This window comes from Cyanistes caeruleus, chromosome 6 (genome assembly GCF_971803275.1).
Source record: "Cyanistes caeruleus chromosome 6, bCyaCae1.hap1.1, whole genome shotgun sequence".
NCBI classification, from domain to species: Eukaryota; Metazoa; Chordata; class Aves; order Passeriformes; family Paridae; genus Cyanistes; species Cyanistes caeruleus.
The window spans coordinates 6,825,955-6,849,651 of NC_141706.1; the positions used below are offsets into that span (position 1 = coordinate 6,825,955).

Below are 23,697 nucleotides of genomic sequence, written 5' to 3' on the forward strand. Positions count from 1 at the left end.
GGCTGTCAAGAAATACGTAAAAGAAAGACGTTAAGACTAATTGAATAATTAGATCTCATTCAAGCAGTGATTCATAGAACTTAGTTTTGGCTGTCTTTGGATAGAAACTTTGGAAGAAGCAGTAGCCAACAGATGAATGAAAATGCACCACAGATCTCTTGATATATTGCCTTCCAAAATAGATGGTGAAGCATCTCATGGAGCTATTAGCTGCTGTGTTAAAAATGTTTCTTGGTCACAAACAGAGCTACCCAGAGGAGTAGCAAAGGAGATGTGGCAGTGGCTTTGACTTATCAAATGGAAAACTTCTTACTGGCATGTAAAAGTTTTGATTGTTAACAGATTAATAAATTTTACTGTATAAGAATTCTGTACCTGATAGTTGTCATAATTTCCTTTTTCTTCATTTAAAGGTTTATGTTAACTGAAGTCTAGTTTCTACTTCTCCATGTACTGTAGAAATCTGATTTATGGTGTGGTATAAGTAAATTATGATCAACCTGGAGATTTCTGGTTCAATAAGATCTGTGAGAAAAATTAGTATTTAGAAATGACATGTTAAATCACAGGTTGGATTGCTGGATCACGTCCTTGAGCTGAATGTCACCAATTTCCCTTCTCTTTTTCCAGAAGAGGAAATTGTTCTAGCCCAGAAGTTGATGGGATTTTTTTTGTAATTATTTAAATTGCTTTTATCTTGTTGTATCCTGGCAGTAGATGCTTTCATCTTGCTGTATGTGGGGAAATCTCAATGAAAATGTTTTCAGCTCTGTTGCAATTTTGGAGAGGTCTGTTTGCCAGAGAAATATTTCAAAACATTGGAAAACCGTAGACAACTGGTGCAAAAAGCAGTGACCCTATAGACTGAAATTTGTCATACCAGTGTTTTTGAATCATAAAATTCCTTTTAATTTGAACATCAGAGAATAATGATTACCTTGAGAGCCCTAAGGAAGTTCCTGAAACAGCTCAAAGTTTAGCTGATGTAAATAAGCCTGTGCCTTTTCTAGTTCATCTTTGCTGCAGAATATGCAATGACTGGGAAGCACTGGTTATTTATTTTGGGGTTTGAAGTTGTCAGGGAGCATTGCTGTGATCTTATATAGGAGTAATAGAGCTGGGCTGCTGCAAAGACAGTCTAGTGGTAACTTAAAGACAGAGCCAAAGTCTGAGACCCCACTTATGCTGTTATTGAGCAAAAAATTTGAGATCCCATTTATGCTGTTACTAAGGAAAGGACCTTTCTGATGCCTTTCCAGCTCAGACTGTTGAAGCTGTGTTTACACAGTAGGTTTTATTTTCTTTTAGCCATGTGGTGAATAACTGGACTTGCTTCTTCATGTCTCTGGGCAGTTGGATCCTGCTGTATTTTCTCTTTATGGATGGTCCTGGTTGAAAAGTCTGCTAATCTCCATTGGACTTGACAGAAAAAAATGTTAGGGATATGATTTTGAAACTGAAAAGTGCAGCACTATAATAAATTGTGGCTCTCTGGTTGAACATGAGGATAAAATTCATTCCAGACCCTGTGTTCAAATGGAACAGTTTATGAATGGAAGCACAGCCCCTGGATTGTATTTCAGTATTAGTCTCTGGTTTGGAATTGTGCTGTTTCCAACACAGACAAGGATATATATTTTGTAAGCTTTCATTCTTCTACTCTTCAGATTGTTTGAGATAAAATCTCTTGTGCTGGAGTTGGCTTATATTGGAGTGGATTATATGCCATAGGAAAAATATTTTAGTTTTTTGAAAATAGCTTTATATTTGGCTAAAAGAGAATTGGCTAAAACTTAAGAGATATCATATTTTTAATTTTTCTGCTTTGCCCTAATTTCTTACTATCCATGTCTTGTTTTATGTTCATCACCTCTGTCCCAGCTCTGACACCTGTCAGATGGGGATAACTCTGTCAGGTGAAATCACAGCCATGTGTGCTGTCATTTGAACAACTGATCCTCAATGGAAGGCACCAGCTGCAGTAAATGTGAAGAAGAAGAACTGTTGGTTGTATTCAAATGGGCAAGTTGGAATACAATCATGGTGTAGTTATTAAAGAAACAAATCAAGAAAAAACATGCTTAAGAAGCACATATTAAGAAACTAGGAGTCTTGGACTGAAGTCTATGAATGTTTCAGCCTCTGCTGCAGAGAAACAGCAGCTGAGTAATAGATGTTTAAAGATGGAGCTGGAGCCAAAACCTCCTGTCAGTTTAACATACTGTGGTTTCACCCACTGCTTAGAACTGTTTCGTTTTAAATCTCTCAGATGCTTTATGTTACAATGTTGACAGAAACAAAAAGGAGATGCAAAAAGAAAAGCTTAGGAAAAAAAGCTCAAGGTGTGACTTTACATATGTTAACTGCAAACTTAATTTTTTAAAAATATATTCCTTCTCACTGGGATATTTAAAGATGCTGAGTTCCTATAACTTTGGCTGAGAAATGTTTATTGATGTCTAGCAATTTTTTCATCTCAACTGTCAAGACAGAGGTTTAGTCTTGGTTTTACTGATTAATAAGGAGGTGAAAGACCTTTGTTCAAATAGGATGCTTATTCAGTCTTTCAAAACATCAGTTACTCACATTTTTTGAATAATTAGAAAGAATTAAAAGGGGGACTATGACAAGGCTTGTTATTTCAAGTTGAAAATTGTGACAGAGCCACAGCAGCTAGTTTGTAACATCAGATGGGCTGGATTGTTCAGGTACCTAAATATGAAGGACACATGAAAGCAACTGTTCCAGCAAAAGATCCTCTGGAGATATTCAAACCCCACCCTGGACAAGATCCAGGTGAACCTGCAGCAGAGATTTGGGACTGGATGGTTTTCAGGGGTCCTTTCCAACTCCAGTTATTCTGTGATTCTGTGACTTTTATAGCATGCTTGGAAATTGCAAATACAGTATATTTTCCAGAAGAGGAAAACTGAGGTCAGTGATTCTGATCATGATAAACCAACTCTGAGGGAAAGGACATGTGGATCTTTGGAGTTTCAAAGTAAAAGATAGACTGTGCTGGGCAGTCTGATAACTCTGATCTCTCTGTTGAAGACTCAGAGAAGTGGCATATTTGGTCTTTTTGGACTTTTTCTTGGTAGCAGAACCACAGAGAGAAATTTAGAATCAGTAGAGCAACTGGAGAGTGCATTGATAAGGATGTTAAGAGAAGACTACTGTTGAGAGAACAATACCACGTTGTACGGAGCTTATTGATAAACTACCACAAAAGTATCTTGAGACTACTTTCATCCCCTATCTCCATAAAAATGTTCATTAAAAAGAATATGCAGTTAGAGTTGCTCCTCATGCACAGCTGAGTTGGTGATTTTACAGACTGAAATACAGGAAATGGCATGACACTGCTGTCACTTGAAGATGAAAACAGCCTGGGTGGGACGAGGACAAGCCAACACAAATTTAAGCTGAAACCAGTCTTGTCACAAGAACTAGGGACTGTATGAACTGGAGAATAAGCCAAGATTGCTATTGTGGCTGATCCTTCAAGTCCCTTGTTTAGTATGTAGAAGAAACACCCTTCCTTTCAACTACTGATTATGACTTAAAATTTTTCTTATTTTCATTTTTAGTTCAGCTTCTTTTAATAGCCCTTATTGGTAAGAATATGTGTAGGCAACAAAGTGGGAATGGATTTTGTGAGTCTTTTACTGACATTTTGAAAGCTGTAACACAATTGAGATAGATTAGTACTACCAACAGCCTGTGAACTCTTCCCAAGAATGTTCTCTTAAAACAGAGGGTAGGAATCTGGGTCAAATCCATTCGTTAAGTGATGTACTTTTTTTTTTTTTTTCTTGTTGCCAAAGGGTTAGTTTAAATAGTTATTTGCCTGCAAGTTTCTATTTTTTGTTTCTTAATGGAAGCATTAACGTGTCTTTTAAAAATGTTTTTCTATCTGTAAACCATAACTTGAATATTTTCCAAAAGAATTTTTAATAATAGTTTCTGCTGAAACTAGTTCTTGGGGGATCCATTCGCTGTTTGATGGAGGAAGTGTAGGTTTTCTTTGTTGTTTATAGTGCCCAAAGAGAACTTTAATTTTCACCCCCCTCAACAAACCCCAAAACCCCATGTTTTGCCCAGGTTCTCAGAGAGTACTCAGTGATAATCAAATTGCTTGGCTAATCTGGACAGGGCTGTAGGACCCCTTCAATCAAAGTCAACACTTCTTTTCCCCTTTCCAGTTCCTTTTAGAGAAGAGTATTTCTAATTTAGTTTTTGTTTCTCCTTAGATGACTGAGTTTCCAGGTGACTGGGTAAGTCAGGCAATAGTAATAATAGAAATTTTGCACTATGTAGTTCTAGATAAAATAAAATACCAATCAAAAGTAGATAAACTTTATATGAAACAAGTAAAACTCTTGACTAAATTAGAACTGAGTAAACACTTTTTACCTTGGTTTACCTTGACCTTATCACTGAATTTTTCAGACAGCTTGCTGTCTTAAATCTCCTGTATGATCTGTGGACATCAAAGCAATCTTGTCTAACAGCACAATGATTAATGGGGCTTGGATGAAGCAGGGTAGCTTTGAAGGAAAATATTTATCTGGCAAATAGCTTTTACTTCTTCCAATAGAAAAAGAAAATTATTTATTAAAATATATTTGCTTCTCCTTAACATGAATAAAGTACCTTGCTGACAGTGTTTTGAAAGATTTCTGTCATATTTTTAATGAGATTGTTATGGTGTTTCCTCATGTGAAATTTTGATTCCATGTTTTTTTGTCTATTTTCATTGAGCATTCACATGTGGAATTGCTCTGAAAACTGTATTGAAAAGCTGTACTGAAAACATGCTGTGTTGAATGACATACACTGAAAGTCTCCCCTCTTTTCTTGTAAGAAACAAGATTCCTTTTGCAACCTGAAAGCCTCATTGTGTGTGGCAGGAGTGAAATACCTTCTGAGAAACATGAAGCTCAGCAGATGCTCCCTTGAAGGTGCCTGTGCAGCCATCCCCTGGACTGACTGCTGAGCTTAATACTTTTGTGTTGAATGAATTGTCTGCTTAAAGCAGCACTGAAAATTAATCCTCATCCTAGCACTTGTACAACACCACGAAACGCATAAGATGCAGAAGAAAATACTCTTCCTTCCCCACAAATTGTGTGTAGGGGAAGGATGGATTGATTAATCTCAGTGTAGTGAAACAAAATGCTGGGTACATCACTGTGCATTGACTCATCTTTAGTTATAGATTTAAATGTTGTACTGTCATGTAAGAGTGTAGCCATAGTGAGCATCTGAAAGGACTCACTGTCAACAGCCTGTTGAGTTTCAACTACGTTATTCATAAGATTCTTTCCTCCCTCCAGCTGTTTCCACAAAATGGAAAGGCTTTATTTCAATTTATAAATGCTATTTCCCCATTGTTCGTGCCCACAGATATTTTCCATGCCCAAATATCCATCCTCCCGAGAAAAGAACTCCTGGCCCTATAAAAGAAGCCATGTGGAATGATCCTTTGAGGAGAAAGTCCAAAATGGCACAATATTGGATTTGCCATCTGCAAAACTTCAGCAGCTGGTATTCCTCTGTTGTGTATCTGTGGGTGGGGACATACAAGAGCAGAATATGAGGGGTGTGGTTGCATTTCCAAAGAGCTCTCATTTTTTGTGTTGTGGCTCCAGCTTTCCCATTAAAACTGGAAGGGCCAAAAGTCGCTTCTGTGAGAACTGAATGGAGTAGTTACTTGATGTTTTGCTGCAGCATGAGATGAATTTATCACACTCACAGAAACTCCAACTGTATTGGCTTTTTGATGAAAAGACTGATCAAAGTATTAAGAAAATGCAGCTGTGTGAAACAGCAGAGATAATGCCTTGAAACTGCCATAAAATTAAACTGCAGTTGGAAAAAAAGCTCTCAAACCTCAAACCATTTTCTCACATATAATTTCTTCAGAGCCTCACCTAGACTACAGCTACTGTGAAGAATCAGCCAAGGTGAATTTCATGTTTTTTCACACCTTTAGATTCCCTAGGACCAGAAAAAAACTTCTTAACGTGACTTTTGCATCTAAAACATAGGAGAATGAAAACCTGCTGCATATGGATGTCCCACTGTTTCTTTAGGCTAAATAGTAGAATATTTGTTTGGGGAAAATGAGATAGAAGTTCAGATATTAAGTAATAGGCAGACACTAGAAGACAGAGGCAGTTATTCCATCAGGAAGCTTCAGGAATTCATGCTCTGTAGGAACCTGTGAATCCTGGTGCATTTAGAACACCTACAAATTTCAATACAAATTATCAGTTAAAACATCTCATCCCTAAATCATCAAATGAGTAGCTAGCCACAAAAGGTATTTGAAGTGGGTTCATAATCTTATAAATCTTTACCTTTTGAAGTAGCAAAAGGCAATTATTTTTTTGCAGCAGGGTGGAATCTGCTGTCCACGGTACACTAGGCACAGGTACACTTTTATCTGCCTCTATAATACAAATCACCTTCCAGGAATGACGGAAATGTTCATAGGTATTTATCTACCTTTTGGAGCATTAGGACTGAATTTTGAATGAACTGTGGCCAAGTTTGTGGTACCAACTGGAAACCACATGGAATCTGGAAATGCAGATTTCATGCCAGACAAAACAGTTCAGTATCAGTCTTGAATGTTTTGATTTGTTCATTAATCAAACACATAAAATATGTTCACAGGAAACTGACACCGAAGAGTTTCTGTGTAATAGATTTTTTTTTTTACCTTTAAAGATGTATTTGTCTTGTGATGATGGAATTTTTAGTAGGAAAGTGTTGTTTATACTCTGTGTGTATACTTTATTCTGCACAATTTACTTATTGGAAAAGAAGTTTTATTTGTGAAGTTTTTTTTTATTAGATTGTGTATGCAGTACCTCTATCTGTAACAGTTTGTGTATTTGTAGTTGCACACTTCTAAATTCTCTGTTTACTGGTACTGGGAACATGACTGTGCATACAACTGAACTGAAGGAGGAGCAGTGAAAAGAGTAGGAAACAGGAGAGAAGTCTTAGCTGTAATTTCCTTTTTGGTATCACCCTCTGTGAACAGTAGCAAAGGAGTGTCTGAAACTAGAATTAAGGTGAAAACTATAAGCATAAACTCCATGAAAGCAGAATAGAATTGCAGTTTTCCCTTTCACTAAATGAACTATATGTTATCAGAGAATAAGAATGAGTTGGAAGGGACCCATGAAGACCATGGAGTCCAGCTCCTGGCCCTGCACAGGACACCACAAAAGTCACACCATTGTCCAAATGCTTCTTGAGCTCTGCCAGGCTTGGTGCTGTGACCACTGCCCTGGGGAGCCTGTTTCAGTGCCCAACCACCCTCTGGGTGAGGAACATTTTCCTGATATCCAGCCTAAACTTCCCCTGACACAACTTCAGGCTGTTCCATAATTGATCATAGCAAAACCTGCTTTGACATTTTTGTTGTGAGTAGACAGGCCCAATTCTGAAGGTCTGGTTGATGCAGAGTTTTCATCTATAGTAACCACACTTTAGAAGAAACAATAAAAATATTTTTGTATAAGGAGCAGATCCAAATTTGACTTCTGCTGCATTCAGCTTAAAACCATAGGAAAGAAGAAAAGAAGGATGAACGCCAGCTTTAGTGCCAGTGCTGTACTAAAGCTTGCTCAAATATGGATTCCCTTGAGATGGGGAAAGTTTGAGTCAAACTCTGCTGTAGGCTTATGTTCGAAGTAGGAGAGTGTGTTCAGATAATAGATTTTACACCCTGACCTTGTTGTGAAGAAGATATTTCCATATGGGTGCTATACCAAATTTATCCTACTGTGTGTGGAATGCTTTCTGCTTGGCAAAAGGCCAAAACATTCCCTGCAAGAGAAAAGGGGCTGAAATTTTATCTTATCAGAGTGTTAATCTGTGTCCCTTAGGCTTATCTTGTGGCTGTCTCTGTGTTGCAAGGGCAATGCTGCATATGCCTTTTCAATGAGATCACTGCAAAATCAAACTGCTATTAAATGATATTTTAGTCACAGTTTTGAACTGAGCTAAAGTAGGAGCACCAGTGGTGAAACTTTGAGTAGAAATGCTGGTGGCTGGAGCAGCATTCCAAACGCTGTCTGGATAAAATTAATAATTTCACACAAATATTTCAAGGTTACATGTTTCAATATTGTTAAACATAAGTGGTAGCACATTATGGCACAGCAGCCAACTTGGAAACAAGGAATGGGACCCTACTCCTGCACGCTCTGGCTACTTGTTATTCCTCGACACATCCAGCTGACTGTAAGGGCATGGGATCACATTTTCTACCTGACACTTTTCTGAGCCCATGTTCTTCCATGCCCTCTCTGCTATTACAGATGTTCAGAATTGGATTGCAAGCAGAGAAGTGGGATTTGGGAAGCTTGGGAACATTCTGCACTTGCCCGAGTGATGGGGGCAGCGCTTGTCTGACAGCCCCTGTGGGTCTCTCTCCCCAGTCTGAGAACAAAACAGTTCAGGCTGTAACGCTCCTTTGTGTCAGGTTTACTCCTGCTCTGCAGACTGTGAAGAAAGATTGTTCCCTCAGCAGAACTCTCCAGCACAGTGGGTCTATTCAAGCCTACATCTGGGAAGATAGTTAGTGCCTTCATTTATGAAATTCCTATCATAGAAGTGTGAGTTCTTTGGAACAGCGGCTGGTCTCTTGAGAAGTCTCCAACATGTCATGTACACAGCTGCATGTAAATCATTTACATAAAAGAAGAGAAGCTACTTCAAATCATCAAATAGCATCTCCCAGCATGTGAAAGTTTAAAAGATATGTGATACCATTCACAGTTTGTGGATTTGTTTTTGTGCATTTGTTTGCCTCCATCTAAACCCCTGTGGTTCTCTCCTGCCACTCTGGTTGCAGCTCACATGGGAACAGAGCTAGAGTTTCTGTGGCTGCTGCTTGGTTTTCTATTTCTGCTGGGAAATAGAGTCACTGTCCAGAGTGGTTTGGTGGCTGCAATCAGCTCCAGTGGGTGGATGGGGAGGTGTTTCTCTGCCTCCTTCTACAAAGAATGTTAAAACAGGTTTAAGTATTTCCAGCTGTTTCTCTGGCTAGTGGTTGGAGGCCTGATGAAAGGTGATTTATAACACTTCTGCTTGTGGTAGCTTGTTGAAACTTTCCTTTCATGCAGATGACAAAGGTCAGTGCTGTGGGAGCTGAACCCTTTCCTTGGGAAAAGCGCCTCTGCTGATGGCTGTGTATACCTGTGGCTGAGCAATAGGTGTGAAGGTACTCTCTTCAACTCACAATCAGCTTGTAATAGTAAGGGAAGAAAGCTTATTTATTTACACGGTTGTTATAAAGCCAGGGGATATCACTGAGGACCATGATATCATTTAATTTTCAATGCATCCAGTTCTTTATCATTTTATCTTATAAAAATATTCTTTCTAGGAAGAAATTGCTCCTTCTCTGCTGTATATTACTGGCATTTTTTTTTCATTTGTGAAGGGCAACTCTTGAAATTCCTTATGTTTCTTCTACTGGCTTTTCAGTATAGATTCACACTTTCCCCTGGTTTTTTTTTTTGTTTTGTTTTGTTTTGTTTTGTTTTAGTGTGGAAGAGTGAAATTCCTGCAAGGCTGACTTAGTGAAAACTGAATTAGTGTTGATGGCTGTAGAGAAATGTAACTTGATCTTCTGTCTCCAGCGCTTGAATCAGGAACTGAAATAATTGTTCTAAGACTCTGCTCAAGTTGCCAGAAAATGGAGCGGTGCTTCTGCCAGATGGTCACCGCAGAAGTGCCAGACATTCCTCCCCTCTTTGAGCTCGCAAGTGTGTGTATTTGAGAAGGAAAATACTCACAGGCAGCAGGGAACTGAAATGCTTTTCTCCCCGAGATGCTTGCTGAGTGTGCAGGGCCGTGCTGGGCAGCATCCATAGGGATCTCAGTGTGTGATGGCTGGCCAAGGGATGCAGGCACAAGGGCTTGAGCACAGGAGATGTCTCTGCTGAGCAGTGACATTAGGCACATTGCCACAGGGCTTGACAGGCTATATGAGGTAAATCCACCAGAAATAGGGCTTCAGGGCACGCCATACAGCAAGAGAAGCTAGTTCAGTCCCTGAAGGAATCGTGGCTCACTTGAAGAGATGATATTGCCTGTCAACTGCTAAGCCCAACTGCAGTGGTTAATGATTGGTGCCTTTAATTGAAACCATTGTGCACTACTGCAGTCCTGCCTTGTAGGAGCTGCTGGTGCCATAAATCTTGATTTTTCCATATTAGAAAGCAGTGTTCTTTGGGGATATTGAAAAGTCTCAGGCTTTTTTCCTCCCTGCCCCCCTTTTTGTTGCTATAGCTACTATAATTTTGTTAACAAAGGTAAAAAGTAGTTTGCTGTGCTCAGTTTGTTAGTGTCATTCTGCTATATTGTCATTCTGCCAATATTCTCTCGGTCATTTCTCCTCTTTTTCCTCCAATCTCCCTTAGAACCAATTCTGTAAAGAAATTACAGGAATCTAGGAACTGCAATTCTCCTGCAGTCACTGCAGGGCTGTGTGTGTGGGGGATGAGGGGGAATTAAAATCCCCCTGTGAATCAGGGACTCAAAAACTGGAATTTAGATTTGAGTTTGTGTATTGAATGACCAGCTATGCAGACCCTGCACCCACTTCTCACTCTCATGGACTTGCACCTGCTTTGCAGGACTGCAGGAATTTCTGTCTCTTTTGTGAAGTCTCATGTCAGGTTACCACAGTATTGCAGATCCATTTTTCTTGAATTATCTTCAGAAAAATTCAAAGTTTATTCTGTGAGGAAGATTTATCTGTGAAATGAAAACATCCTGGAGCATGAGGAAAGGTGGGCTGCTTTTCCTGGGGGACACAGAGTGTGTTCCCAGTGTGGAGGGGAAGAAGGGGGCTGCATTTCTCTTCCCACCTGGGGTTTCTTATTGCCTTATCATCTTTCTAGAAAAATCTCTTCACTTTCTTCTTTCCCATTTTTTTCTCATAGTATGTTAGCTATCCTTCACCTCACCTTTTCTCTACCAGTCTTGAACTCTTCTGAAGTTTGTCTGGACCTCACCCCTCATCTCTGCTGCTTCTTTTGCATACATCCTCTGTTTCAGCAGCTAGGAGGGAGGCTGGGATTCACTTGTTTTGCTGGGTCCATGCTTCTCTCTGATAATTCTTTACTTAGCTGTCTGAGGTGGGAACTTAGGCAGGGCATGGACTGCACCCTTTCAGTCAGGCTGCTCACACCTCATTGTAGTTTATTGTCCTTGGAGCAATGGGAACTTGGGTTTGTTTTTTTTGGCTTGGAACATGTAGAGTTTGAAGGAGAGGTAGGTGGTAGCCAAGGTGTTCATAGACATGAAGGGGATCTGAATCAGAAAACCACTGTGCATGAGAGATCTGCTCAAATCAGGCCAGTTTTAAGCCTCTACCTCTGGTACAGCAGTGATTTTTGGATAGATTCCTGAGGTAGTAGGAAAAATAGGAGTACCTTTGAGAAAATGGGCCATTTAGCCAGATTCCAGAATGTGGGTGGTGGGCTTTCATCTCTGGCACTGAATTTGCAGATCTTACCTCTAAGCAGGTTTGCTAAGACTGCAACTGAACTCCATGTCAGAGCTCCAACAGAGCTCAGAGCTTCTGCATCCTGCAGATGTTGCTTTAAGTGCAACAACATAATTTCTAAATGTAAACAGATACCTTCCTGAAAGGTCCCTGCACAAATCCCTAATACAAACAATGGATTTACTTGCCATCCCATTTGTTGCTGCTAATGCCTGTGTCCAGGTTCACTTCTGGATGTACTTTGGATACAGGGGAATTAAGATCTTCTCTAGGGGAATAAAATTTTTTTGTGTGCCTTTCTACAGATTCCCTGGGTAACTGCCAAGAGGTAAAGAGACAGACCCAATGTTGTTCTCATATCTTTGTACAAGCCAAGACAGCTTTGGCCAGTGTTTTCTACTTACATCCATGAGGTCTCCAGCCCATATCTCATTCTCCCAGAGTGCTTTTATATCATAATATTGAGACAGTCCATGCAAATTAATAGTTTCTTCACTGGAAACATTAGCACTGGCAGCTTGGATATCATGGACAGGACCTGCTTCTGGGAGATGCTGGCTCAGAACCGTCACTAGCACACAGTGATCTAACCAGAAGGAGATTCATGGTATCACCACATATCAGCTCTTGACTTTTCTGAGGTATCCAAAGATGATTGCCCTTCCTCCCATCATGTAAAACACTTTGCAAGGCCTATAACTGCTAATAGTTTTACAATTCTTACTCTAGCAGGGCTCTGAGTGGGAGCCGTGTGTGCCTGACAGGCAGGAAGGGAGCTGTGCTGACAACTCTGGGCACAGCAGCTTGTTCTGTAGGATGGCTGTGACCCCGTGTTTTGCCTCAGATGATGCTCTAATAAATCAAAACCTACAGCAGCTGCAAAGCCAGGATGCTTCTCAGCTGTCTGGCATGCTTTGTCAGTCAGACTTGGTGTGAGGAGGGCTCAGTCATGGGTGTCAGCTCAACTGGGAAGTTCCTTCTAAGACTTACTCAGACTTCCATCTTTGTTCACTCTGTGAATTGCATTGGGATGTTTTTAGGGACTGGTCACATCTTGTGGGAAATACTAAAGAACACTCTGTTTTCTCATTTATCATATCCTTTGTGACACAAGAGATATTAATGAAAAAGAATCTTTGTTCCTCAAAGCTAACCAACTCTCATTCTTTAGCAAATTTATAATTTGTTTTTTGAGTCACAGGAAGCAATTGATTATTGTGCAAATGGTGTTGATGTTGCTGTTAAAGCATTGACTTCACTGAGGAGTAAGCAACAGGAACAGGTGTGATCCTGAGACTTAAATGGTTGTTTTTATGCAAAAATCCTGAGGATGAAGGGAAAGAACAAAGGAGGAATAATACCAAAGAACTGTGATATATTAGACATAGTTTCTAAGTAGACCCTTCCTACCCTGGTATCTCAAATCAAGATATTTAAGCTTGAAATAGCCAACATATTTTTTAAAACCCAAACCTTTTCTTTAGCCTACACAGGGAAATACTAATTTCTGATTTGATAAGAGACATATTTTCTGTTCATGCCTCCTTCTCTAAATGTATTCTTCCTTGATTTTCATGTTCTTTTCCTTCCATTTGGATGCTGTGATTGCTCTAGGACTGCTAAGGACAATAGAGGAGCTTAGCACTGAGCTCTTACCTAGTTCAGGCATTAGGTTTGAACTGCAGTGTATATCAAGTGAGGTCTGTTCTCTCCACCAGGTATTGCCCATTTTCAGTTAAGGGGAGGGGCAAAAAAGAACAGCTTGAGAGAAGAGAAATGAAGTAATAGGAAGATAAAGTAGGGTGAGCAAGGCAGAATAAAGGCACAAAATAGAAAAGATCAGGACCATCAGGAAAGGGAAAAGCATTTTAGGTGGCAGATAAGCAGGAAAGGAGAGTGAAAGGGGAGTGGAGAGCTGTCTTTGCTTTAGGCAGAGTGTCTGCTTTTCATCTGCCTGGGGGAGGTAACTTCTTTCCCCTCCAGTAGGTACTGTAACATCAGTTTCCCAATCAGTACCAGAGCGGTTCAGTGGAGACTGAACTGCTGAGAGGGTGGTTTTGGCATTGCAAGGGTCAATGGCAACCAAGTTCACCACTCCTCTGGTTACAGGAGGAAGTTTGTGCTAGAAGTTAAGTTGCCACCTAGTTGTGAAAGCTTAGCAGAGAGACTGGTCACTGACTTGGTTGGAAACAGGCTGTGGATTGTAGGAAGGGAAATTTTGGATGAGACTGTGGGGTTAGTCTGTAGAACAGGTATTCCTGATGTAGTTCTTCTAAGAATGTTCTCAGGAGTCTCTACAGGTGCCTTCTCAAGGCAGGAATCTTTAAACGTTTTATTGGACTTTCCAGTTCATCAGAACTGACGCTGTTCTAGAAGGGCATATTTATCTGTTTTACTGGAAGGGAGTAGGCAAATTGCCACAAAGCAGGCTGCAACTCCTAAAGAAGAGTTCAGCTGTACTACACCACTTGACACGTGGGCAAGCTCTCTTAAAGCAGTAAGAAAAGCAAATTAACATGTTAAGCTAACTTCTTAATGGCTAAAGCCAGTTGCAGCTACTGTTAAGAGAAAAATAAGTAGACACATCAATTATTATAAATATATGAAAGTTTGTATTCATTGTAATTTTTCAAGAGCATGAATTTGTTTTAGCAGCCTGTAGTTCTTCCCTGTTATGACTTCCTGTTATGTCTCCAGGTCTCTGCTCTGTGGGGCAGACCAAAGGAGTAATATTTTCCCATATTTTCCAGATCCCAGATCAGTGGAATTTCAAGGGGAAAACAATCTGCAAGAAAAAACTTCAGAACTCAAGGTCTCAAGTAGATTTCAAGCCATGTTAGTGATAATGCCAGGAGAGGGCTTGGGAACCTACATTCAAAGGCTCCCTTCTCAAGTCATCAGACACCACATGTAAATTCTTCTTCTAGGTTCAATAGCATTCACCTTCACCACCACAGGAGGAGAGGAAGGAATCAGTTCTTAGAATGTGCTAGCTGATGGGCACTGTGTATAAGAAAGCAGGAGGTTTTCTTGAAGCTATAAAGCAATTAAAGCATTCTGTGTTGCCTTGACTTTCCAGGTTCTTGCTCCAAGCCTCACTCCTCAACCCACTCCCATTCACAGCTTTCAGTGAAAACAACCTTTCCCTTTTTTGGCAGTGAGACTGAGAGTGGGGGCTTCCAAAGTGTTGGGATGTTTTAGGAAATTAAGAATAATTTCAAACTGCAGTGAGCAGGAGGAGGAGAGGATTTACCCCTCCCCCACTAATACTTGTTAATGGAATTAGACATTCAGTGGCACTGTAATGTTCATTAGCCCTAAGTGTGATGGGTTTCAGTGCCTCATCTATCCATAAAAAAGCCTCAGGCCACACTTTAATTTTAAAAGAGTAAAAGTGTATGGCTCATTAACAGATGGTCAATAAGGAATATTCTGTCATTGGATCTTCCTGTAATGATAAAGATCTGTTAGGAAACATCTGGCATGAGCAGCAGATCCCCTGTTGCCATCGCACCATTTTTTATATTTGTCTGTCATCTTTACTTTTTCATCCTGATAAATGGCTTGTGGAGGTTTTAGGCAAGTTGATGTAATGATTCTACCATTTGGGCTCATTAAATTCCCAGTTTGAGAGTTATCCTAAGCAAATTAATGAAACCATGTCTGGAGCAAAGCACAAATTATGGCTAAATAAGGGTTTCAGAGGAATTCTTTACATTTACAAATAGAACAGAATTCTGCATTTTTAGACCAGGTTTGTTAGATGGTTTATGAGGCAATGCAGAATCTGTGGGACATGACAATGTTTGGATTTGTTTCCAACAGTATGTCACAATACTTGAGAGATTTTGGTTTCCATTGCTTTGTGAAGAATAACTTGCAAATACTGTAGTGAGGAATGCTCTCACCCAAGCCCAAGGGATGTGATTCTGACCCTACAAAGATTCAATAATCTTGGAGGCTGTCAGACTCATTTGAAGTCTCTAAAATAACTTTCTACTTAACAATAACATTTAGTTTAGTTTTTTTTCCCTTGTTTCTTTGTCCCTGGTTTTTTGTTGTTTTTTTTTTCCCTTTATTTTTGGGGTGGTCAGGATAGGTGGATGGTTGGGTGAGTTTTTCTGGGGTGATGTAAGTATATAAGTCTTTTGTTACAGGCATCTCTGTAAATACTGAATGCTTTTCTGCCATGTTCATGTTGTTTGCATTTTCCCTGCATATGGTGGGATGATACCAGCATCACCTGCAGTAAAATATTCATCCAAAATAAGCATTAAAGGAAAATTGAATAGAAAGCTCTGTTGATATGAGCATATATACAACCATAGTCTCCACTGCATGGGAAAGAACACACTTGTATCACTAAATCAGACATATCTTGAGAAATTGTCTTTAGGAACTCAATTTATCTTTAGTTGAAAACAAACCACTTTGTTCTACTTGACATTTAAGGTGGCTTTGAAATGTAAGATTTAAATAATCACTTAGTTTAAACCTTAACCACAGTAATTTTTATCAAGCTTTGTCATACTTTTTTTATTCTCATCTGATTTTGGGTATGCAAAAATGGACACTAAAAAAACAGCAGCATAAAAGCACACTGTATTTTTTTTTTTTAATGTGTCAGGTCAGTATCCATATTTTTGAGGATCTCTTCAGCTTATTTTTGCCTTGAACAGAAAAGAAAATCTTGGAAAATTAATGTTATACATGCATGTTAACAGTTCTTGTTCTCCTTATGCCATGTTTATCTCTCTTATTTCTCTCACATTAAGTGCTAATAAGTGATTAAGATTCAACACAGTAAAAGTGTTGGACTGGTGAATGGAAAACATTAAAAAAAACTGCTTACTCCCTGTGGAATGTACAGTCCTAGAAAGCTTGGCCAGCATTAGCAGACTTCCTTTTTTTGTCCCAAGCAATCCCTTTTCCAGTCGGAACAGGCAGTTCTGTAACAGCCCTGTAATCTTGATAATGTAACAGTAACAATAACAATGAGACACTGGAGGAATTTAGGGAGCTTTGGTGTAGAAAAAAATGTTACCAACCAGAGGAAAAAAAAAATAAATCTCTACTTAATCTGGGAAGATTGATACAAGACAGTGGAGAAGGACAAATAGACCTGGAGTCTGTGGTCAGCATGATTGACTGCCTCTGGAGCTGAAATCTGCAGATTTTGTGACTGTGTTTGTAGCAGAACTGTTTGGAACAAAGTGGTTTAGAGAATGTCCTTTAACTGTGATAGGTCTGTTAGTACAGGGATTTTTGTGTGTTGTCAGTCCCCAGCATGCTCTGCACCATCACTTTACAGTGGCTTCTCAAGCAGTCTGGACTTCCTGTGGGCTTGAGTAAACATCAGGTTTCATAACACTCCTTATTTTTGCATTAGCTATGCTGTTAATGGTTGTAAAAATTGGTAGTTCTGGTCAGACCCTGGGTGGCAGTGCTGTAAACTGTGGCAGATATTTTAGTTTATAAGCTAAGCAGCATCTCAGAAACCACCCAGACTGGTGCCAGCAGAGCCACAGAATCCTTCATAAGTAACCCCTGTGGCATCAGGTGGAGTAAATACTGTTCATTTTCTTTCTCAAGGGACTCTGCTGGCATTTTAGGAGTCTTATCATGATGTGAAAATACATTCCTCCCTCATTTTGCAAAATATTTCTCAAGGGATGACAATGATGGAAGAAATGGCCACTAAGAGCAGTGCTTTACACAAGAGAAAGATGGGATATAGTCAATGTAGGGGCATGATATTAGGGATTCCTGCTTTTGCATCCCTTGGATGACATCCTGGCCTTAATCCATATCATCATGTTCTCCCTTCAGTCACAGCACATTGCTATTAAGACAATAGAATGAAGGCAAAATAAATCATGCTACTGGGCTGTTTCTTTGCCAGTGTGCAGCAATGTCACAGAAGTGAGACCCATCTTTTGGGCACCCAACTTGATACACAGGGCTGAAATTAAGTTGGCTGCTTTTGGGATTACCAAATTGCTAAAAAGCCAACTAGGAATTGATAAAGATTCTTTATATTACCTGAGGTTTTAAAAGCATCCTAAGACAGCTTTACTTAAAGAATCCTGAGGCCAATAGAGAAAACCACTTGTGATATTTTTATATCACAAGCAGATTTGAAAATTATATTCAAAAGTCCATCACTGAATAAATGTCACTACTAGAAAACACTTCCATAATAGAGCTCTACTTTAAAGGTGAGAAAGCCTTCTTTATTCCTTGAGGATAGCTATGGTGTGGTCAAAACTCCAGTCCCAGCTATGGAGTTTGCAAGACACACACCAAACCTGTGATAATGATATTTTGTGAACTTGGTGTCAAGTTCTGTTCATCAGACAGGCCAGCACCTGAAGCACACACCTACTTTTCGTAAGTTATTTCCATTTATAGCACTGGGCTCATAAACTTGGCAGTGGATGTGCAATAGCAGTAGCAGAGAGGTAGGATTTAGTTTTTCAGGATCATACCTACACTGATTGTATTTTATAGAATGAAAAGCAACCTGGAGTTCTGCCTTTACACAGCATTGTAGTTCAAGGAGTTAATTGTCATTTGGGTTTGCTGTAGCTTAATTGACTTTTCTTCTCACAGATATCCACATTTCTAGAGAGCAGAAATGACCATGACTGCCAACAAGAACAGCAGCGTCAACAGCAGAGCTGGAGGGAGTAAAGTGCCTCAGGACACTCTGGATAGGTAAGTGGAGAACTGCAGGATTTGTAGATTTTAAGTAAAGATTGTCTGTGTTTGGAACAAGGTGCCTGTTCAAGGATAAGCAACCTCTCTTCTGACACAGAGAGCTTTGCTGGGCTGAGAGGAGTTATTTGTAGGGAGAGGAGGAGCCAAAGTATGAGGAAAGGTTGTTTCTTGTTGAACGATGGCTGGTTATGATAGGAGTGATTGCAAGGAAGGACCTTGTGTGGAAGGTGCTGTATAGAGCTCAGAAATTTTGGGCTGAATTCCTCAGGCATGTGATTGCACATCAGCCTTCCTTCACTGCCAGTCTCCAGTCTGTGTTTTGTGTTGGTTTGTGTCACGTTGCCTCTGCTGTATCTGCCTTCACAGATCATGGTCAGTCTGTCTCCTGTTGCAGGGCAGGCAGCAGGTGGGAAAGGGCTGAATGTAAAGTACAGGGCTCATCTCTGTTGCTTTGCTTGTCCTTTCTGTAGCATTAAAATAATTTGCAAAGTAGATTACCTTTGTAATTCACAGTTAGGGGAAAAACGAAACTTTTTAAAATATGCAGTCAGAGGAAGGTGCAGACAACCAGCATCCATTCTGGTGTTTTTTTATTAGGTATATTATGCTGTGGTGAAGCTCAGCAGAGGTGGGCTCAGTATTCTTGTACACTTCCCAGATTGTGTGTTTGCCATCTTCTAGTACAAAATAGTAAAAAGATAAAATAATGAGGGGTCAGGGTGGCTTAAGGAATTTCTAGAGAGATATTCATATGTAGATATTAAAAACAGTTCCCTGATGATCTCTGGAATTTTCAAGTTGTTTATTGTCCTTCCACCAGTGCAGACAGATTGGTGCTGTGAACTTGGGTCTAGTCTTTGCCAAACTTTGGACAAGTCTTTTGTTCCAAAATCGTTTCCATTCTGAATAGCTTAGAAAGTACTGTGGGATACTAAGTTATTGGATAGTAACTGTCAAATAAACTGTCTTTCCTTATCATCATCTTTTTCTGTTTTGATTAGAATTTGTCAGGAAAAGATTTTGCAAGTACAAGTAAGAGACTGAAGCTAAGGAAAATCTTTAGGTTGCACTTGCACAACAAGTGAGGAGATGAATAGGTGGTCATGCACCATTTCTCCATCCATTATTTTGCCTTATGTAATCTTCACCTGTCTCTGAGAAACCCTGCAAAAGGATGTTATTGGAGTCAACCATGAGCATTCTTCATTTGAGTCAGACTGTAAATCAGTGTTGTAAGTGCTGCCATCATAAAAGTTTAAAGCTTGCAAAATTTATTGTAAACACGTTCAAAGATTCACTTAAACTGAACAGTCACTGTCTCTGTTAGTGTGGGATTTGACTGGGCATTTGGAGACTTGCAAATGTACTTTATAATTTGTGGTAGCAGAGTTAGTGCTGATACTGGCATTTCACAGGTGTAGCAGTCTCCTGCTTGTTAAGATATATTTTTCAGTGTTATTTTCTTGTCAATCTTGGTTTTGGTGTGGTTTATTGTTTCAAGATTGTTCAGCTGATGATCTTAAAGGTCTTTTCCAACCTCAATGGTTCTGTGATTCTAAGATGCAAGGTGTGATTCGGGGATGTGGTGACATCAGCTGGTTAAACATTTTTTGATTCCTTATAGGTCAGAAGCAAAGGTCAGTAAAGTCTCTAGAAGTCTTTCTTGTTACTTTGGCTGTGATTCAGATCTCTGTAGATCATGGGTTTAAATTTTAGTAACAGAAGTTCTCAGTGGAAAGAAGCTGCCTCCATGTAAACATCCATACAGCTGCATGCTTTGCAGCATTAAGATACTTGCAGTAACTCAAATTCCCTTGGTCCTCACCAGAGTGGGAATTACCACTCTACCATGAATCACCAGAACCATTCTTCCACCAGAGTTGTTTGAATGGTGCTTCAGGAAATGAGGGAAAGACAGAGAGCAGAGCAAGGACATTACTGGGGAGGATGACTGTGAATTTCACCTGAGAATTTGGTTATGGGTTTCTGCTGTAAGCATAGGAAGGAAAAAAAAAACCCTCTTGGATCTGAAGTGTTTTAAATAAAACAACACTAATGCATGCTTTTTTGAAGTTACCTGAAGTTCATTCCCCACTTGTTAAAAACTGAGATTTTTCTATATGTTAGGAGAGAAAACTTGACTCTGCTCTGAATGAGAAAATTTTAGAATTATGACGGGGGGTGGCTGAGGGTTGGAAACATTTTCACTACATGACAAGGGTAGATTGATTGTGACTCTTTATCCAGGAAAGGAAAGGATTGAAGGGGAAGAGGGATATCTGAAATAATATATGGACAGAGATGATAAATATGGAAAAAATACTCTTTTCATTTAAGAACTAATACAAATCCAAGGAAACCAGAAGACAATAGGTTGAGAATCAGTTGAAAGGAAGGCACTTTTCAGCAGCATGTTTTTAAACTAGAAACTTACTGTTATGCCATGCTGCAATCAGACAAATCCATGGAAGAAAAATTTTCCAAAGCCTTTTAGTCACAGAAATAAAATCTGTGAGTCAACAGACTCTTAAGCTGGTTAAGTTACACTACACACTCTTATTCTCTTCTCCAGGCACCTGCTAACTCTCTTGGTCAGTGATTTAACCTAGGACCAGGAATGCTATTTTGGTCCAAGCCAGTGGGAACATTCTGATGTTGTTTGGAACAAGAGTCAGGAAGCAAATTGGAGAAGTTGCAGAAGGGTTGCTGTGCTTACAGAAGGAGACTCTGGCATTCAGTGAACTTCCAGGGTACAACTTTAATCCTTCCTTGTGAGTCACTGAGGTGAGTGCCAAGGAATGGAAGGATAGGAAAGCACCTTGTGTGTAGCTGGAAGTGAGTTTTTAGTAATTATGTCAGGAAACAGCTCTGTGAAATCTCAATCCTTCAGTAGGGAACAAAGGAGCCCATAGCATGATTGCAGCTAGTGCACAACCATGACCCTTTTGCATCAGATGAGTTTGATTGCACCATATTTATGAGGATCAGTGTAACTCTGAGGAAATCTTAAGAGAACAGAAGTCACAGAAAGGCATAGTGGTGTTTGTACCTCTCTCTCCTTACAAAGTGGCTTGCTTTCCCTTAGCAAATGATTTACTATTTATCTGGAGTATTTGTGTTTTATCAGAAACTCTATTTTTTATTAGGTATTTGTCCAAAACTTGTGTTTTCTCCAGTGCAAAAAAGGTAAATGTAGAAATGACACTACTACTTTTGACTTAAAAATCACTTCTATGCTGTACTGTATTAAAATAAGCCAGTAGTTGTGTCTATGAAGTCATGCTCAAGTTAGCAAAATACAGCTTTCAAACTCATAGGTTGTGTAGTGTAACAAATACAAGGAGTAAAAAAATTCCTGAACTAAGTAATTCTATATTAGTATATCATTATATCTTGAAATTGCACCTCAGTTTGAGATGATAGATGCAACAAGGACCAGTTCAGGGCTGAAAAATATTTAGAATTGTGTGGCTACATAATTTCTGTAAATAATTCTTAATGTCTTTGTCTAATATTCCATATCTTAACTCTGACATTTTATACACTTGAGTCTTCTCACCTGCTGCAGTAGCTGAAGTACAGGAAGGGTTGTTTTTTTTGAGAGGATTTAGTTGATTTAGTTTTTCATCTGAGTTTACTGCCTGAGGAATAAATAACATCAGATTTTGGAGATACAGACTTCTTCCAGTGTATTTGTAAGTGGCAGAATTTCTCTTTGCCTGTAAAATTTTCTGTGGTGCAGGGTGTGCCTTATGTTATGGGTCCCACTTTGGAGGATAGGAGAGAGGTTTTGAAAGGCCATAAACATTTTACAAAAACAGTTACAGTCAAGATAAAATTAAGTTTTCTGCAAGTAGATGTTTTACTATCATGATGACTCTGGTAGAATATATAGAGGGCCTGCCATGATGAACCAGAACAAACATCTTTCAAATTTAATGTCTCTGAATTTGATTTGGGAAAATAGCCAAAGCAGAAACCAACCCTGATTCAAGTTGTGAAAAAGGACTGTGTCTGAGAAAAACTGTTCTCAGAGGCTATGTGTTCAAGGAAAGCTGTGCCACTGGAATCACAGGAGTTTTGTCACAGACTGGATTTTGTGATGTGGATTGTTGTCTTTCCACCCAGTCTCCACAGGAAAGGTGTTGTCCTCACTGGAGGATGTTGGTGGAGGATGTTCTCCAACTGAGCAGTCATGATTTATTGGCACAATAAAGTGGGGGTGCTGATGTCAGATGGTCCTACAGCAGGACACCAGAGATTTGTGCAAACAAAGGATTAAATCTGCAAATTGCCATGAGCACCAAATTGCAAAGTGTCTATTCAAATAACACTCATAAAACTTCTCCTTTCTAAATGCTTTCAGTTTAATCTTTAAACCAAACACACTCTTACTTGGTTAAAACTGAAATCTGATATCATGAGTTGGATCTTCTTGCTTGGGAATAACTGAGCCAAGTACCCACAAACCTCTAAATATAGGCTTTGGTTTTTATCTCCCAGCAGTGTGTGAGGACATTCCTGCTGTCACTGGCAGTTTGTCACCCCCGTTAGCCTAATGTGCTGAGATATGTTTGCACTGGCTTAGTGGCTCAGAACTTTTTCCTTGTTCAGAATTTAGGTTAATAGGACAGAATTTTGATTGGTAGAGCTACCTTACCTCCAGGGAAGGCAATAGAGATGCAACACATAGTCCAGACTAATATAATCAGAGACATCTCAAATGCATTTCAGATGGATTGTTTATAATTCTTTAAGTATCAAATAAAATAATGACTTACATTTCTCAACAAAGTAAGCCCATAGGTTGCTTACTAGGAATATTGTTTTGGGTTGGTTTCCTGTCTCCGTCATGCACACAGTTCCATGCTCAGCTGTTTCACATGCACGTCAAGGTCTTGTGCTTTATTACTGCATTTCTCTCAGGGCACAAACAATCTTAGAAAGGTGTTAGAAACTAAGAAAACTTCTAGAAAAATCTTAGTTGAAGGAAGACTTTGTGCCTTAAGAACCTGAGATGTATGACCGCTTCCAAAATCAGTCATACTCAAGCCAAGCTCATTCAGTTTTACATTAAATGTATTTATTTATTTTAAAGTGAAATTAATTCTTGGTCCACATTACTAAATCCAACTGAAATACTTTGTTTCCTTTGAAAGGATTATGTGGTTATGGGCTGGGCAGAAATCTAGAAATATTTTGCCTGAGGAATTGACACCTCTAGAATTCTTAAATAAAAGAATGTATAGATACATCCAGTGCTGGAGTTAAGCAGTGCTCTGCTCTCAGTGCTGGAGTAGGGCTGGCACTTTTTCGCTCTGCTGGCTTGTCCTTAGAGTGCTTTATTCTCTTCCCATTCCACAGCAAATGTTTCATTTCAAAGATAATCTCATGTCTTGAGGAAAACTCATCTGTTTACAGAGAAGGGTCACCTT

The 23,697-nt window shown here is 39.4% G+C and overlaps 1 protein-coding gene across 28 annotated transcripts in view; it reads left to right on the top strand.

The window, feature by feature from the left end:
• DENND2B (DENN domain containing 2B) overlaps nt 1–23,697 on the top strand; it is a 152,726-nt gene that overhangs the window by 49,505 nt on the left and 79,524 nt on the right. For 24 of the 28 annotated variants that reach the window (XM_086892031.1, XM_086892056.1, XM_086892043.1 and 21 more), the window contains one exon: nt 18,155–18,259. In XM_086892031.1, the coding sequence (XP_086748157.1) occupies nt 18,180–18,259 (80 nt within the window). In that variant the 5' untranslated portion in view covers nt 18,155–18,179. Of the gene's footprint in view, nt 1–9,101; nt 9,248–18,154; nt 18,260–20,834; nt 21,047–23,697 lie in introns of those variants that run through there. The other 4 variants (XM_086892049.1, XM_086892050.1, XM_086892047.1 and 1 more) reach the window with 3 other exon arrangements.